Source organism: Chiloscyllium plagiosum, chromosome 6 (assembly GCF_004010195.1).
Source record: "Chiloscyllium plagiosum isolate BGI_BamShark_2017 chromosome 6, ASM401019v2, whole genome shotgun sequence".
Taxonomy (NCBI): domain Eukaryota; kingdom Metazoa; phylum Chordata; class Chondrichthyes; order Orectolobiformes; family Hemiscylliidae; genus Chiloscyllium; species Chiloscyllium plagiosum.
This window is the reverse complement of record NC_057715.1, coordinates 85,389,244-85,408,101: the sequence shown is the minus strand read 5'-3', so window position 1 is coordinate 85,408,101 and position 18,858 is coordinate 85,389,244. Positions and strand designations below refer to the sequence as shown.

General features: G+C 41.1%; 1 protein-coding gene across 5 annotated transcripts in view; it reads left to right on the top strand.

Annotated features, from left to right (window-relative positions):
- The window catches only part of LOC122550789 (heat shock protein 105 kDa-like), a 91,690-nt gene that overhangs the window by 20,634 nt on the left and 52,198 nt on the right, over positions 1-18,858 (top strand). For 4 of the 5 annotated variants that reach the window (XM_043692046.1, XM_043692048.1, XM_043692044.1 and 1 more), the window contains 2 exons: positions 4,067-4,204; positions 9,350-9,472. In XM_043692046.1, coding sequence (XP_043547981.1) covers positions 4,067-4,204; positions 9,350-9,472 — 261 coding nt within the window. Of the gene's footprint in view, positions 1-4,066; positions 4,205-4,578; positions 4,658-9,349; positions 9,473-18,858 lie in introns of those variants that run through there. The other variant, XM_043692049.1, reaches the window with a different exon arrangement.

The following is an 18,858-nucleotide window of genomic DNA, read 5'->3' as shown; positions in this document are numbered from 1 at the left end:
GGGGGGGGGGGGAAGAAACAGTTGTGAAGAGGGAAAACAGTATCCTCTACTGTGGGAAGGACACTTAAAGTTATTCTGTAGGGTTGAGGGCTACAAGCTGGGAGCAACATGAGGGATGAAAATTGTGCAGGCTACTGGCTGAGGAGCACTAACTGTCACTTTCCATCATGCTAGAAATCATAAGTACATAGGGGGAAGAAACGACTGACCACATTCCACATTGGAAGTGTAAGTTACTTAACCTATGGGGGAGTATAGTGATTATAATGAGGTCAACCATCTGGACCTGAGAATGCATTCCTTGATTAGGGCTGTTGAGCTGGTCAAATCAGGGAGCCTGGCTAATGTAAGGGTTGAGTGTTAGGGACACTGACACTGTAGTGCCTGACTCTGTAGAAGGCATCAAAGGCTGTTCATGTGTAAAAGGATGACTTAGTTATGAGATACTGGCTTCTGTAGAGTTGTTTCAGGAGGCGGTTAAAGGATCACCATATCGGGGCTTTTAAAGGAAAGGACATTGCTTGTAGACCCATGCACTGCTCAGGATACCAACCTGTGGTGTATCTATTCCATGATAATCCTATTGTACCTCCCTAACCCAGACATCACTGACTCCTTCAGACCACGACATTTCAGCACAGTGGCCATGAAAAATTTAGGATGTTGTCTGAGGAGGCCCAAAGATGTCAGTAGCGCACATGTCAGTATGCACCTTGTTCTTCTTGCTTCCAGATGGTGCTACAGACTTTCCACAATGGAATATTACCTGTGGCTTGAAGTTCTGCCCTATTCTATAATAATGATATGTGGGACTGCATGGAGAGATAAACTACTAGGTGTAAAGTGACAGCAGTGACTTTTATTGAAGTGCAAAATAAGGTACGGTGCACTGTTACATGTGCCACCGAAGTATCCTGAGAAGTCTTTATTTCTTTCCTTTCCCCTTTGTCTTTGTGTATTTCCTAGTTTTGTGGTGGAGGGAGACTTGTTGGTTGTGCAGCCTGTTGATCCGAGAGGTTTGTTCAGGTAAGCTGTGGTGGGCTTGTGTCTGAACAGACTAGATATGTGGATAGTCGTCTTGCCAGATGCAAATTGACATTCTTTGATGCAAACTTGCAACAAGAAGATGGCAGACAGGGTGGAGGCGGAGGGTCCACTCATTTCTCACGTGTTCTGAGTAGAGACTTCTGAAGGGACTATGTCTGGTTCTTCGTCCAGCTGGGTGCACCCTGTCATTACTTTGTTTCCTGAGGACCAATGGCTGAGGGATGGAATGTAGGTGTGTACACCTTTCCAACGGATCCTGAGTTTCCTGGACCTCACTTCCGGTAGTGGATATGAGCTGTAATGTGCAGATGCATTCATTGACTCATTGCTGCCATATTTTGGATGTGAACTTATGAGCCTTAACAGTCCATTTCCATTTGTTTGTGGTTTGCTCTGAAACTCGCTTGTGAAAGGTTCACACAAACCTTCCTGCTCAGCAGAAACAGGATTCATCTAGCCTTCACTCATTTGAGTTATACTGCCAGGGTGGTTTGTTAACATGGGGAACATAGTGATAGTCATGGTACACCATTTTTCTTGTCCCTAGTCCCTTACTAATTGTCTAGAGTGATTTTTATCCAGTATTTGGCAATGCATTGCTGCAACTGTCCTTTTTATAGGAATGTGCCGTTTGTTTAAAAAAAAAGGAAGTTCAAAATCTGCAGTTACTCTACTCCTCCCAGTGTGCACAGGACACCAGTGAAGTTATAGTACCAAGTCAGGACATGTGATGCTAGCAGAGACTCTAAAATCATGGAAGTAGGTTGTTTGCATACACTTTTTCATGCTGCCTGTTTTGCTTCAAAATTGCAAACACAGCTTTTGAATCGTAATCCCTTCATCTGGCAAATAGGACTTAACAAATTCCAAGTCTAGTTTTCCCTTGAAGTACACTGAGCTCTGAAACTTAAAGAGGAAGAAAAATACAGTAAAATGACTTTAAAAATTGAGAGAGATGTTAAGTTTGAAAACAGGTATTCTGGCTAGCAAACAAAAATTGTAAAGTGCTGTGCTGAACAATATTCAAATACAAAATGATTATAAAGCAAAATACAACATCAAGCAACCTGAGGGGATATTAGGTCAGGTGATCAAATGTTCAATCAAAGTAGGATTTAAGACGTACTGTACCTTTTAAAGGAGGAAAGAAAGTGAAAGAGACAAGTGTAAGAGAGGATCTTTCAGGGAACTGAAGGCAAAACCACCAGTAATAGTGATTAAAACTGGAAATGCTCGAAACCAATATGAGGATAATTGGTATATATATATCTATAGGGGTTTATGGAGCTAGAGAAAAACGTATAGAGACTTAAAAACATAAGTATTTTAAAATAAAGTTTATGGATGAATAAGACTTGCTGCAAGTTAAAACACATGCAGCAGCATTTTGGATGACCCCAGTTTGCAAATGATAGTCTATGGTAGGAGTGCATTGGAGCAGTCAAGTCAAATGAGAACAAAGACACAAATGAGTGTTTCAGCAGCAAGTTTGCTGAGATGGGGATGTTGTCAGATGTCCCAAAAATGGAGGACAGTCCTACTGATGGTGAGAACAAAGTTGAAAAGTCATCTTTGGGTCAAATGATAAGGTTGTGAACAGACTGGCTTAATCTTCAGTTATTATCAAAGAGAGGGTTGGAGTCATAGCTAGGAGTTAGGAGTAGACACCAAAAACTATGTTCAGTCTTCCCAGTATCTAATTGCAAGAAAACATTGCTCATCCAGATCTGGATGTTGAATAAGTAGCCTGATAACTTAGCAAGGAAGGAAGAATCCAGAGAGGTAGTGGTGATATAGAGCTGGATGCTATTAGCATCCATGTGAAAACTAATTAGATGAGTTTAGTTTAGATAAAAAACGAGATGCTGCACTTTGGGAAAGCAAATCTTAGCAGGACTTATGCACTTAATGGTAAGGTCCTAGGGAGTGTTGCTGAACAAAGAGACTTGGAGTGCAGGTTCATAGCTCCTTGAAAGTAGAGTCGCAGATAAATAGGATAGTGAAGAAGGCGTTTGATATGCTTTCCTTTATTGGTCAGAGTATTGAGTACAGGAGTTGTGAGGTCATGTTGCAGCTGTACAGGACCATTGGTTAGGCCACTGTTGAAATATTGCATGCAGTTCTGGTCGTCTTCCTATCAGTCGGATGTTGTGAAACTTGAAAGTGTCCAGAAAAGATTTACAAGGATGTTGCTAGGGTTGGTGGATTTGAGCTATAGGGAGTGGTTGAATAGGCTAGGGCTGTTTTCCCAGGAGTGTTGGAGGCTGAGGGGTGACCTTAGAGGTTTATAAAATCAAGAGGGGCATGGGTAGGATAAATAGACAAGGTATTTTCCCTAGGGTGGGGGGAGTCCAGAACTAGAGGGCACAGGTTTAGGGTGAGATGAGAAAGATATAGAAGAGACCTATGGGGCAACTTTTTTTGCGCAGAGGGTGGTTACATGTATGGAATTAGCTAACAGAGGAAGTGGTGGAGGCTAGTACAATTGCAACATTTGAAAGGCATCTGGGTATATGAATAGGAAGGGTTTGGAAGGATATGGGCTAGGTGCCGGTAAATGGGATTTGATTAGGTTGGGATATTTGGTCGGCATGGACGAGCTGGACCGAAGGGTTTGTTTCCTTACTGTACATCTCTGATTCTGTTACCAAAGGACAGCGAGAAGATGAGAAATAGGCAGAGACCAAAGCTATAGATTCAGAAGGGAGTGGTCTTGTCCAGAATCCAGTATCGCCTGACCGAAAGGTGTGTAATATCAAGATTGATAGCTAGAACCAAAAGTATGGGAGTAGAAAAAGAATCCATTATGAGTTACTGTTGAGACTCTAAATTTTGTTACTTTTATCTGTCTTAGATGCAAGTAGAGATTTCTTGGAGTTTAAGTCGTTGCAGATCAGATGAATTACAAGTTGTTCTATGTCTATAATTATTAGTTAAACATTTATGGCTTGTAAGTGAGTGAATTGATAACATTATCTGGTGATTGATTGAGATTCAGTTGTTTTTATTTAACTTTCAGCTGATTACAAATGCTAAGAATACCATACTAAACTTCAAAAGACTCCATGGCCGAGCATTTAGTGATCCTGTTGTTCAAAATCAGAAGAATAAGCTGACTTATGATCTTGTTCCAATGGAAACTGGAGTTGGAGTTAAGGCAAGTTCATTTGAATGCTGTTATCAACAAGTGTATTTTTGCTCTCTCTCGATAAGACTGGATAATGGTATTTTTAGAATATATGTTGTATTTTCTTTCGTAACACCATTTTTTTTTTGAACTGTGGGGATTTTCACTACTGATTATATAATACTCAGCGCCTTTTGCATCTTCTCAGATACTGAAGTAGTCCATGTTCAAATGCAACAAGACCTGAACAGTATTCGGCTTGGCTGACAAGTGACAAGTAACATTTGCGCAACACAAGTACCAGGCAATAACCACCTCCAAAAAGAGACCATCTAATCGTTGCCCCTTGGCATTCAATGACTTTATGATCCCTGAATTCCCCACTGTCAACATTCTGAGAGATACCATTGATCAGAAACTCAACTAAACTCACGATATAAATATAGTGGCTACAAGACCAGGTCGGAGGTTAGGAATGCTGCAGTAAATAATTCCCCACCTGTCTCTATAAATCCTATTCACTATCTATAAGGTATAGATCAGGAATGTGATGGAATAGTCCCACTTGTCTGGATGAAAGTAGCTCCAACGACACTCAGAAAATTTGACCATATAGGAGAAAGCATCCCACATCCACTCATTCCTCCACCGACAATCAGTAGCAGCAATGCATACCATCTACAAGATGCACTGCATAGATTTGTCAAAGATCCTTAGCAGCACCTTCCAAACCCATGACCAGTACCATTTAGAAGGACATGGTCGGCTGATATATGGAACATCACCTCTTGAAAATTCCCCTCCAAGCTACTCACCATCCAGACTTGGTAATAGATCGCTGTTCCTTCATTGTTGGATCAAAATCCAGGAATTCCCTCCCTAACAACCTTGTGGTTCTATCTATAACACATGGACTGCAGCAGTTCAAGAAGGCAGCACACCATCACTACCTCAGGGGCAACTCAGGAGGAGCAATAAATGCTGGCCTGCCAGCAATGCTCACATCTGTTAACTGAATTTTTTAAAATTACTTGTTTTCTCCAAGAGAAGTTCCATATCTTTGTGTTTTAGAGTCATAGAGATGTACGGCATGGAAACAGACCCTTCAATCCAACCTGTCCATGCCGACCAGATATCCCATACCAATCTAGTATCACCTGCCAGCACCCAGCCCATATCCCTCCAAACCCTTCCTATTCATATACCCATCCAAATGCCTTTTAAATGTTGCAATTATACCAGCCTCCACCACTTCCTCTAGCAACTCATTTCATACACGTACCACCCTCTGCGTGAAAAAGTTGCCCGGTAGGTCTCTTTTATATCTTTCCCCTGTTGTGGTTCTGTTCGCCGAGCTGGAAGTTTTTGTTGCAAACGTTTCGTCCCCTGGCTAGGCGACATCATCTGTGCTTGGGAGCCTCCTGCGAAGCGCTTCTTTGATGTTTCCTCCGGTGTTTATAGTGGTCTGTCCCTGCCGCTTCCGGTTGTCAGTTTCAGCTGTCCGCTGTAGTGGTTGGTATATTGGGTCCAGGTCGATGTGTTTGTTGATGGAGTTTGTGGATGAATGCAATGCCTCTAGGAATTCCCTGGCTGTTCTCTGTTGTCATACACGATATTAATGTGTCGGAGACTGCAAGGAGGAAGAGTTAATATCAATGCAGGGAGAGCATGGAGGAGAAACATAAAAGAAAAACTAATAAGTTCAAGGCTGAAAGCTGAATCTGAGCTCAAGGATATTAGAGTCATAGAGTTATACAGCATAGAAACAGACCCTTCGGTCTAACTCGTCCATATAATATAGAACCTAGAACAGTACAGCCAATGATGTTGCACCGAACACAATGCCAAATTAAACTAATTCCCTCTGCCTGCCCTTGGTCCATATCCCTCCATTCCTTGCATATTCATGTGCCGATGTAAAAGTTTCTTAAATGCCCTATCTGCCTCCACCACCACCTCTAACAGTGCATTCCAGACTCCTACCACTCTCTGGCTCAGTGGTTAGCACTGCTGCCTCACAGCACCAAGGATCTGGGTTTGATTCCAGCCTCGGGTGACTGTCTGACTGGAGTTTGCACATTCTCCCCGTGTCTGCGTGACTTTCCTCTGGGTGCTCTGGTTTCCTCCTACAATCCAAAGATGTGCAGGTTAGGGCAATTAGCCGTACTAAATTGCCCATTGTGTTCAGGGATGTGTAAGTTAGGTGCATTAGTCTGAGGTAAATGTAGAATAATAGGGTCTGGGTGGGTTACTCTTTGGAGGGTCAGATTGGACTTGTTGGGCCAAATGGCCTGTTTGCACACTGTTAAGGATTTTATGATTCTATCTCCTTTGAGCTTTCCCCCTCTCACCTTGAATGCATGCCCCCTAGTTTTAGGCATTTAATTCGACTGGGACAACACTACTATCGTAGGGCAAGCCAGACAGAGAACAGCTAGGGAATTCCTAGAGGCATGGCATTCATCCACAAACTCCATCAACAAACACATCGACCTGGACCCAATATACCAACCACTACAGCGGACAGCTGAAACTGACAACCGGAAGCGGCAGGGACAGACCACTATAAACACCGGAGGAAACATCAAAGAAGCGCTTCGCAGGAGGCTCCCAAGCACTGATGATGTCGCCTAGCCAGGGGACGAAACGTTTGCAACAAAAACTTCCAGCTCGGCGAACAGAACCACAACAACGAGCAGCCGAGCTACAAATCTTCGTACAAACTTTGATCTTTCCCCTCTCACCCTAAACCTATGCCCTCGAGTTCTGGACTCCCCGACCCAAGGGAAAAGACTTTGCCTATTTATCCTATCCATGCCCCTCTTGATTTTATAAACTTCTATACGGTCACTCCTCAACCTCCAATGCACCAGGGAAAACAGCCCCAGCCTATTCAACCTCTCCCTATAGCTCGAATCCTCCAACCTTGGCAACATCCTTGTGTATCTTTTCTGAACCCTTTCAAGTATCACAACATCCTTCTGACAGGAAGGAGACCAGATTGCATGCAATATTCCAACAGTGGTCTAACTAATGTCCTGTACAATCGCAACATGACCTCCCAACTCCTGTACTCAGTACTCTGACCAATAAAGGAAAGTATACCAAAAGCCTTCTTCACTATCCTATCTACCTGTTACTCTACTTTTAAGGAGCTATGAACCTACACTCCAAGGTCTCTGTGTTCAGCAAAACTCCGAGGACCTTACCATTAAGTGTATAAGCCCTGCTAAGATTTGCTTTTCCAAAATGCAGCACCTTACATTTATCTGAATTAAACGCCATCTGCCAATTCTCAGCCCATTGGCCCATCTGGTCCAGATCCTGTAGTAATCTGAGGTAACCTTCTTCGCTGTCCACTACAACTCCAATTTGGGTGTCATCAGCAAGCTTCTTAATTCTACCTCTTATGCTCGCATCAAAATCATTTATATAAATTACGAAAAGTAGAGGACTCGGCACCGAACCTGCACTCCACTGGTCACAGGCCTGCAGTCTGAAAAACAACCCTCCACCACCACCCTCTGTCTTCTACCTTTTGAGCCAGTTCCATATCCAAATGGTTAGTTCTCCTTGTATTCCGTGAGATTTAACCTTGCTAACCAGTTTCCCATGGGGAACCTTGTCGATTGCCTTACTGAAGTCCATATAGATTACATCTACTGCTCTGCCCTCATCAATCCTCTTTGTTTGTTACTTCTTCAAAAAACTCAATCAAGTTTGTGAGACATGATTTCCCATGCACAAAGCCATGTTGACTATCCCTAATCAGTTCTTACCTTTCCAAATACTTGTACATCCTGTCCCTCAGGATTCCCTCCAACAATTTACCCACCACTGACGTCAGGCTCCCCAGTCTATAGTTCCCTGGCTTGTCCTTACCATCCTTCTTAAACAGTGGCACCACGTTAGCCAACCTTCAGTCTTCTGACACCTCACCTGTGACTGTCGATGATACAAATATCTCAGCAAGAGGCTCAGCAATCACTTCCCTAGCTTCCCACTGAGTTCTAGGGTACACCTAATCAGATGCTGGGGATTTATCCACTTTTAAGCATTTCAAGACATCCAGCACTTCCTCCTCTGTAATATGGACATTTTTCAAGATGTCACCATCTATTTGCCTATATCTTCCATGTCCTTTTCCACAGTAAATACTGATGCAAAATACTCGTTTAGTATCTCCCCCATTTTCTGTGGCTCCACACAAAGGCCGCCTTGCTGATCTTTGAGGGGCCCTATTCTCTTCCAGTTAACCTTTTGTCCTTAATGTATTTGTAAAAACCCTTTGGATTCTCCTTAATTCCATTTGCCAAAGCTGTCTTAAGTTCCCTTTATGCCCTCATGATTTCCCTCTTGCCTATGCTCCTACTGTCTTTAAAACTATCTAAGGACTCAATCTTTCTTGTCTATACCTAACAAATGCTTCCTTTTTCTTAACCAAACCCTCAATTTCTTTAGTCATCAGCATTCCCTATACCTACCAGCCTTTTCTTTTACCCTAACAAGAATATACTATCTCTGGATTCTTGTTATCTGATTTCTGAAGGCTTCCCATTTTCCAGCCGTCACTTCACTTGCGAACGTCTGCCCCCAATCGGCTTTTGAAAGTTCTCGCCTAATACTGTCAAAATTGGCCTTTCTCCAGTATAGAACTTCAGCTTTGTGCTTGACAGATTTTATTTATTGTTCAAATTTTCTTTGTCCCAGCTTGGTTGGTCACAAAGCAAGTGGGATGAACGTAACATGAAAATTTTTACATGATCTGATCTGAACCTCCCTGTATTTCTGGATTTAGGTCACTAGTTCATGAAATTCAAAGCCTCTAATTTCAGGCCCAGCATGATTTTAATCTTGTTTTCAGTCATTACATCAATAGTTGGCTGTAGCCTTCTTGGATCAAATAAACATAAAATGTTTGGGAGGTGAAGGAAAGCATCATCTCATTCTCTAGGGAGCTGGCATTGCTGATTAGATGTAAAAACTATAAATTGGGAAGATCAAGTAAGAAGATATTTGGATGATGGAATGATGCGCATTATCCATTTTCAGGAATTGTTATGAATAAGTTATGAGATGTGGATGATCTTTAATTACAGAAAAATGTTAGTGGCCATTTAAGCAAACTCATTTCAGCTCATTTGTTTTTATATAAAGCTTTTTTTTTGTTTTTAGGTGATGTATATGGATAAAGAGCAGCATTTTAATATGGAACAGATCACAGCCATGCTCCTAACCAAACTAAAGGAAACAGCAGAGACCAATTTGAAAAAACCTGTATGTGACTGCGTTATTTCTGTAAGTATGTAGGCGCTAGAAATTGAAATAAGCTAATTAGCCTAAATTTTCAAGATTTGATTTGTATACCAGCTTCTGATCAATTTCTGGGTTACAAACCAAGGTGATGTATGTGGCAGGACGTCAATCATAAATTTCCAGAGGAGACCAGTGAAAAAGCCACCTCTAATAGTGCAGCTAATTAGAGGTAGTGGGCAGCCTGAGGATTTCAAAGGGTCAGTGTGTCCAAACTGAAGGGAGACCTGTCAACCCTCTGTGTGTACTGTGCACTGCTGTGGAGAATGTAGAAGAGAGCAGCATAAGACTGAGGCTGTATGCCATGGATGGAACCAGCAGTCAATTCCGAATACTCAGTGCTATCAATAAATCTGTCTACAGGTGACAAAGATTTTGTGTATTTGTCTGTGATGCCCAAGGATTGTCAATTTTGTCCTTTTATCAAGTAACCATAGCTTATTAATATCCATGGTACTTGACTCTTTGGTTCCAACCTCTGAATGGGCTCTCATCTCTTGTGTTTAGCTAAGTTACAGATTTAGTTGGGGTCATGTATGTTGCTGGCACCTTCCAGAAGTGCTGATAAATGGCTTCCGCAGCTTGACTTTCTGCTTCTTGTGTGTGAGTTGACATCTATGCATGCTTTCCACACAAAAGTTAGAAAAGGATAAATAGACCTTGTCAGGATATTTGTGGCAGGGTTTTTCAAATTTTTCTGGACTTCTCCATTGCATCAACAATGATATTATTATTAGATGTCTGTTTAACTTACTGGTTTTAGAACCTATTTATTAAATAGTTTTTGAACATGCCAAATTAATTTTGCAAGCTAAAGTAAGAGTAGCAGATCAGGATGCCAAACATCCAAAGGAAACTACTAAGGAATTGCAGCAGAGAATCGCCAAAATTAACACCAAACATAATAATGAATAAAGTAAAGCATTAAAGAGTGACATAACCAGCTCAAGATGATATCTGTCTTATCACAGAATCCCTACATCAAATCCATACTGACCCTTCAAAGAACATCTCATCCAGATCCACCTCTCCTACCCTGTCCTTATAACCCTGTGTTTTGCATCGCTAGTCCACTTAGCCTACACATCCCTGGACACTATGGGCAATTTAGCATGGCCAGTCCACCTAACTTGCACATTTTTGGATAAAGAATAGATAAAACAGATCTGAAACAAGCAAAAACAGAAATTGTTGGAAATTAAAGAACGGTCACAGGATTTTTTCTTTCCACAGATACTCCCAACACTTCCTGTTCTGGTGTGTTGCATCACATGGGAGTAAGGTTGAGGACATTATGGATGTTGTTACTGTAATATTCCAAAGTTTGCTTGACTTATGACTTATTTCTTGAACTCTGAAGAATTGCACATGTCATTCAGGTGACAGACGAAATTATAGACCATTTAGCTAAACATCTGTTAGCAGGAAATTGCAGCATCTGTAATTAAGGATAGAGTGCATGAACACCTTTTCAAAATTATTTACTGTTTAGTCAAACAGATTTATAAATGGTAGCTCCTGTCTAAAGAGCCTGATTGAATTCTTTTTGAAGAGGCAAACAGGGATATTTTATAGATATTATATAGAGACTTCTAGAAGGACAAAGCCATAGTGCAAGATAATGATACTGATTAAAAACCAAAGTCCAACATGGGAAAAAGAGTACACTAGAAAAAGAACCAGAATCGGAAAAAATGGTTTAAAAACAAACTGAATTAAACACTTTTTAACTGAATACATGCAGCATTTATAAGATGGGTGAATTGGTAGTTTTGATTTTGCTGTATGTAGACATTACAGAGATTTGGGGCCAGGTTTTGGCTTCTGAGATGGATAGTCAAGTCAGGAAACTTCCTAAATTGGTGGATCCACCATGGTAAAAAGTGCAGTGAATTGTGAGACTTCCCATAGGTGAAATACAGGAAGAATTTGTGCTTCCTAACTCCGGAACCAGAGCATAAACTATAAAGGATAGTTAAGACCCCTAGTCTTTATATTTCCCATTTTCAATCATTTCCCATGGCCGCTTTCCCATGGCTTCTTATTCACCCAGTATCCACTATGAGCAGGTCTCAGGATACATGCAGAAACTAAATCCAGTCGGCCCTTACTATACAGATCCCATTAATGAAACATAAAACTTTTAACTCTCCTGAATTGGTTAATCTCTAGGAAAAATTAATTTTAATTTACTATTGCTTAATCATCTGTTTAAGCTGTAAATCAAATGTGAATTGAGAAATCACTGCAGAGATATTTTAGCTTTTGAAACCCAGCCAAGCCTTCATAATAAGTAGTTCTTTGTTGACATATCCCTATTGAAACTGTTCAAACAGATGCAACATCAGCTGGCCTGTCATTAGAGCAGTGCGTCAGAGATTTACTGACAGTTGCAGCCAGTTAAACAGACCCTATCTGCTTCTCAGAACTTTTGTGTCTACTTTTTATAAATTTTTGGCACCCATACTGCAGGTTTAAGGTCCTTGCAGCAGCTAGAATCTTTTCCCTTATTGAAATCCTTTGTGATTTATACCACTGCCCACGTTCCCTACCATAAAAAAAGGTGTGGTTTGTCTGAAAATGTTTGGACTTCTATAGCCACATCCCTGCTCCCATTTTTTAAATGGTCTACAAGTGTCCCTCTCTCCAAACCAGGAGGCCTGAAATCAAGTCCCACCTGCTCCAGAGGTGTGTCATAACATCTTTGAACAGGTTGATTAGAAAATGCATCTACAAGAATCTTCCTAATTCAATGCAAATCTGACCCTTGGTCGCAAGTTGAATCAGGCTGCAAACTAACGTTGCAAGAGCATTTGACATTTTGGAAAAATAGGAAAAAAGAAAACAAGATGGACTAGCCCATATAGAGGATGAAGTCAGAACTGAACAATGGCAAGAAACGATCTTGGCTTAGAAGAGCAGAATGTTGGGTGGAATTTCATATTCCTAATGGGTATCAAAACCCTCGCCACTTCTGTGTGGGTGACATGATTGAGTTATATACCAGTGTTCGGTCCACCCAGCAATTTAGGACACCAGTGTGTTACAACACGGGAAAACCCCTCTGCTAATTTAAACCAGCAACACAGAAAAGATTTACCCCTTGCTGTAATCTATTAAAATTTGAGAGGCAAAGAACTATCCCAGGGGTCACTATTTAAAGTAAAAATTAACAACCTTACTCTTCAAGTTCAACAGACAATATTAAAACCAACAACTATTTACAGCTCCTTTCTCTTAAACCTATATTTTACCTCCCACTTTACAATACTAGTCCAATAAAAAGTTCCGATTAAGATTTACAAAAAAATACAATTTTCAAAACCAGTCAGCTATCGAATCTTCTCTTTGTGTCTTCCTCTGCAGATTTTCCTGTCATCTTTTCAATATTCCGCTGCGCAAACTTCTTATAGACAGGTACCTTTTAGAACAGAGAGCTGTTCTGCTGGCAGTCTGTACTTGTTGGTGGCAAAGCAATTCTCTCCCTAACTGTTCAAATTATCTTGTTTTATACCCAAAATATCAATCGTTTCATTGGTTTTAATATTATCAAAATACTAAATTCAAATTTGATTGGATTCTGGTATCTTGGGGCATAATTTAAACTGGCCGAATTTAAATTTGTTTTTGTGTTTCGAAGCAACACAGCTGTACTATTGGTTTTGACCAAGTGTTACATTGTTACCTTGTTCAGAACATTGTGTACTGTGTCAGGCAGTCCTTGCTAGATTTTCAACTGTCTTAAAGGTACAGTACCTCTACACCTTCATAATAAGTGGTAGGCATTAATTATACAAAAGAGACGGTTTGCACCTTAATAGGTTGGGGACCAGCATTCTGGCAGGCAGGTTTGCTACTGCAACACAGCTGCGTTTAAACTAAATAGCGGGGGGGAGGGGACAAACTGGAAGTTTAAGAAGGAAATTGAAGGGAAAGTTAGAACAAGGGAAGTCAAGAAAGATAACGGTATCAATGAAGCAGAAAACTTCAAAAGTGATCATGCCATAAGGTTGATAGGAAGGGTGAGGGCAGTAACAAATTAAAAATATTATATATGAATGCTCGAAGTATTCGAAATAAGATGGATGAGCTTGAGGCTCTTTTGGAAATTGACAGCTACAATATTGTGGGGATAACTGAGATGTGGCTTCAAGTGGAAAGGGCCTGGGAAATGAATATTCAAGGCTATACGTGCTATTGTAAGGACAGATTGACGAGCAGAGGGGGTGGGGTGGTCCTGTTCGTAAGGGATGATATTCAGTCCCTTGCACGGGGAGACCTAGAATGAGGGGATGTAAAGTCAGTATGGATAGAGCTGAGAAATTCTAAGGGTAGAAAGGCCCTCTTGGGAGTTATCTACAAGTCCCCAAACAGTAGTATGGATGTAGGGTGTAAGTTGAATCAGAAGCTGAAATTGGCCTGTCGCAAAGATGTTACTACAGTTGTTATGGGGGATTTCAACATGCAGGTAGACTGGGAGAATCAGGATGGTATTGGACCTCAAGAAAGAGACTTTGTGGAGTGCCTCCGAAATGGATTCTTAGAACAGCTGGTGCTGGAGCCTATCAGGGAGAAGGCAATTCTGGATCTGGTATTGTGCAACGAACCAGAATTGATCAGGGACCTCGAAGTGAAGGAGCCATTTGGAGGTAGTGACTATAATACAATAAGCTTCAATCTGCAATTTGAAAGGGAGAGGGTACAATCGGTTGTTGAATAAAGGGAACTATGGAGCTATGAGGGAGGAGCTGGCCAAAGTTCAATGGTGCAATACCTTAGCAGGGATGACAGCGGAGGAACAATGGCAGATATTTCTGTGTATAATGCAGAAGATACAGGATCAGTTCATTCCAAAAAGGAAGAAAGATCCTATGAGGAGGCAGGGGTGGCCGTGGCTGACGAGGGAAGTTAAGAAACATATAAAGTCAAAAGAGAAAAACTATAACCTAGCAAAGATGAGTGGGAAAACGGAAGACTGGGAAGCTTTTAAAGAACAACAGAGGATTACTAAGAAGGAAATACACAGAGGAAAAAATGAGGTACAAAGGTAAACTGGCCAAAAATATAAAGGAGGATAGTAAAAGCTTTTTTAGGTATGTGAAAGGGAAAAAAAATGGTTCAGACTTAAAATGGGCCCTTGAAGACAGAAACAGGGGAATATATTACGGGGAACAAAGAAATGGCAGAAGAGTTGAATTGGTACTTCAGATCTGTGTTCACTGGGGAAGACACAAGCAATCTCCCTGAGGTAACAGTGGCTGAAGGACCTGAACTGAAGGGAATTTATATTTGCCAGGAATTGGTATTGGAGAGACTGTTGGGTCTGAAGGCTAATAAGTCCCCGGGGCCTGATGGTCTACATCCCAGGGTACTAAAGGAGGTGGCTCTAGAAATCGTGGATGCATTGGTGATTATTTTCCAGAGTTCAATAGATTCAGGATCAGTTCCTGAGGATTGGAGGGTGGCTAATGTTGTACCACTTTTTAAGAAAGGTGGGAGAGAGAAAGCAGGAAATTATAGACCAGTTGGTCTGATCTCCGTGGTGGGAAAGATGCTGGAGTCAATTATAAAGGATGAAATTACGACACATCTGGATAGCAGTAACAGGATAAGTCAGAGTCAGCATGGATTTATGAAGGGGAAATCAAGCTTGACTAATCTTCTTGAATTTTTTTGAGGATGTAATTCTAAAGATGGACAAGGGAGATCTAGTGGACGTAGTGTACCTGGACTTTCAGAAAGCCTTTGATAAAGTCCCACATAGGAGGTTAGTGAGCAAAATTAGGGCACATGGTATTGGGGGCAAAGTACTGACTTGGACTGAAAATTGGTTGGCTGACAGGAAACAAAGTGTAGTGATAAACGGCTCTCTTTCGGAATGGCAGGCGGTGACCAGTGGGGTACCGCAGGGATCAGTGCTGGGACCGCAGCTTTTTACAATATATATTAATGATATAGAAGATGGTATTAGTAATAACATTAGCAAATTTCCTGATGATACTAAGCTGGGTGGCAGGTGAAATGTGAGGAGGATGTTAGGAGATTACAGGGTGACCGTGACCTGGACAGGTTAGGTGAGTGGACAGATGCATGGCAGATGCAGTTTAATGTGGATAAATGATGGTTATCCACTTTGGTGACAAGAACAGGAAGGCAGATTACTACCTAAATGGAGTCAAGTTAGGTAAAGGGGCAGTACAAAGAGATCTGGTTGTTCTTGTACACCAGTCAATGAAGGTAAGCATGCAGGTACAGCAGGTAGTGAAGAAAGCCAATAGCATGCTGGCCTTCATAACAAGAGGAATTGAGTATAGAAGCAAAGAAGTTCTTCTGCAGCTGTAGAGGGCCCTGGTGAGACCGCACCTGGAATATTGTGTGCAGTTCTGGTCTCCAAATTTGAGGAAAGACATTCTGGCTATTGAGGGAGTACAATATAGGTTCACAAGGTCAATTCCTGGAATGGCGGGACTATCTTATGTTGAAAGATTGGAGCGGCTGGGCTTGTATACCCTTGAGTTTAGAAGACTGAGAGGGGATCTGATTGAGACGTATAAGATTATTAAAGGATTGGACACTCTGGAGGCAGGAAACATGTTTCCGCTGATGGGTGAGTCCTGAGCCAGAGGACACAGCTTAAATATACGGGGTAGGCCATTTAGGACAGAGATGAGGAGAAACCTCTTCACCCAGAGAGTGGTGGGTGTGTGGAATGCTCTGCCCCAGAAGGCTGAATCCAGTCTCTGGATTCGTTTAAGAAAGAGTTGGATAGAGCTCTCAAGGATAGTGGAATGAAGGGTTATGGAGATAAGGCAGGACCAGGATATTGATTGAGGATGATCAGCCATGATCATAATGAATGGTGGTGCATGCTCAAGGGCAGAATGGCCTACTCCTGCACCTATTGTCTTAAGTCATGTATATCAAAAACTGCTGGTCATTCAGAGGGCTACAGCTCTCTGTTGTCAGCAGGAGCATCATGGAAAATCGTCACATCCACTCATGCTGCAGGGACTATGCCAGAGATTGTTGCTGGACCCCTGACTCTGGTCAGGTAGGGATGGAATGGGGATCATGTAGGTGACATTAGAGAAGGATTTAAAAAAGTAGAGGTCTTTCTGGTCCCACATTCCCTTAATGCTGTGCCTCTCAATTTGGGCAGAATGCCTGATGATGAGAAATCCCCAGTATTATCACTGCGCACCCCTAGTATGTTGGTAAACCCAAACTGAACAGACTTGATGATGGTTGTGAAAACAATGAAACTTCATTTAATTTGTGGGCTGTCAATATATTAAGGAAAGCTCAAGGATAATTGCTTTTAATTACCTCATTAACAAGCCTCATTCATATCCCACCATTGGCAGGCACATGGAGTTAGGTCCAGCGTTCCCTGTAATTTTTAGTTTCTACAGTAGAGCCTTCTGAGGTTCCATGCACAGCAGCAACATCCAGACCTAGAAGTCAGTGCTGCACTCTGTCAGCACCTGGATCGCTGTGCACGGAACATCGGAGTGGCTTCATATGCTTAGCAAAGCAACTTACAGGGAACATTGGTTAGATTGTAGATCCACTTTGACTTGATTAAATTACATAACAATTCTCAGGTTAATGGTCCACTGCAAATCCTGTTTCTATGCTTGTAGGATAGGTCTGAGCTTTCAAGTAAAGTAATCAATATAGGATTGTGCTCTGTTCAAGATTTTTCTAACTCAGGGCTGCTTGGTTTTTATGTGTGTACATGCATGTGTAGCATTCTTCATCCCTCAGATTTCAATGAACACAGACTCAGGGACAGATGGGTACAGTTCCTTGTATATTGCACTAGCTACCATAAAGCAAATATAATGTTTCGCTGTTAGTAAGCTGTTGAATGGATTAGTGAATGGGCAGAGTGGGTAGAACGACAGGAATGAGACTTAGCAAGCAGATAGGTGGCAAGGTAATCTGTCAGTTGATGATTAATCAGATGGTCTGCAGAATTAGTTGTGGGGGGAGGAAATCACCGTGGCAATTGGCTGTCAGCTCTTGAGTAACCTAGTTGGACGAGGTTTCATCTGCTCAATATTTAACTACTCTGTTAAATACATTGGAACTTTACAATGTCTCCAATATTAACTCAGAATTGGAGGCCTTTTAGTGGATCCAAGGCAGCAGAGAAATTGCCCATTTGGAGACTGGAAGATTCAGACGACAAGCATTTATTATTACTAATAAGATTTGGTATACAGAACAACCTCGATTATCCAAATGAGGCGGTTGAGGAGTGTTTTTGTTCGGATAATGGGTAGCGATTTTACGGGACCTTGAGCTCTAGTTTGGATAATCCAAAATTTGGATAATTGATGTTTGGATAATCAAAGTTGTTCTGTATATAGTTATTTCGATTTGTCATAGTGGAATAATTTGTTTCATGGTTTGCTAAGACATGATTTCTTGTTTAACTGATTAACTTCTAGCATTTTATAAAAGCTTTCGAAAGGCACCAAAAGATGCTCTAAAATAATGTCAGAATCGACATTAAGCTTAAAATTTGATAGAGTAGTTGGGATGAAAATCAAAATGTATAAAATGAAAGAGGTAAAGGGATATTATGGCACACTTTAACTCACTACCACATATAGGTCCTCTTGCTGTGCAAGTATTAGGTGGCCATGTTGAGTTTTCATGCAGCCATTTATTTTGTTTTAAAAAGCAGATCTTTCATAATTATGCAAATTTATTTCTTAAACCATTCCAGACTTAGCTGATTTGTAACTTGTAGCACCGTTTGAAAATCCTATTAGGTGTGTTTTCTTTGCTTCAGGATTGTAACCATGTACATATCTTCTTCACCTGCATTTTGTAATCGAGTTCGGTTCCACGGCTCAATAGCATTACACTTATTTTTTTTAAACGCAAATGTCTAGATCTGTATGTTTTTACTTATATAAACATAGTAAGCTCGTACTTTTAGGTTGATTCTGCCAAAAGACAGATAAAAGGACACTTTTATCATAACCGTTTGAAAATACAGATGTATTTATATCTACTGCGTTGGCATTTCTGCTGTCTCTTAACTCAAAAAAAAATCAGTAAGGTTGATCAAATAAGAATTCCCTTCTGCAATCTGTGCTGACTGTTCATTATATTTTCATTTCTAGATGTTCAAATATTCTGTACTTAAGTAGGGCTTCCACTGTTTTGCCTACCACTAATGTTGAGCTGACTGGTCTATAATTCTGTCCTCTTCCATAAAAATAAGTATTAACTTCGCTATTTGCCAGTCCTCTGGCCCCTTTTTCTAATGAGTTATTAAATGTGTGTAGTAATTTAATTAGCCATAATCCACAAAGGACCACAGGCATCTCTCTTTCTCTCCATTATAGAGGGAC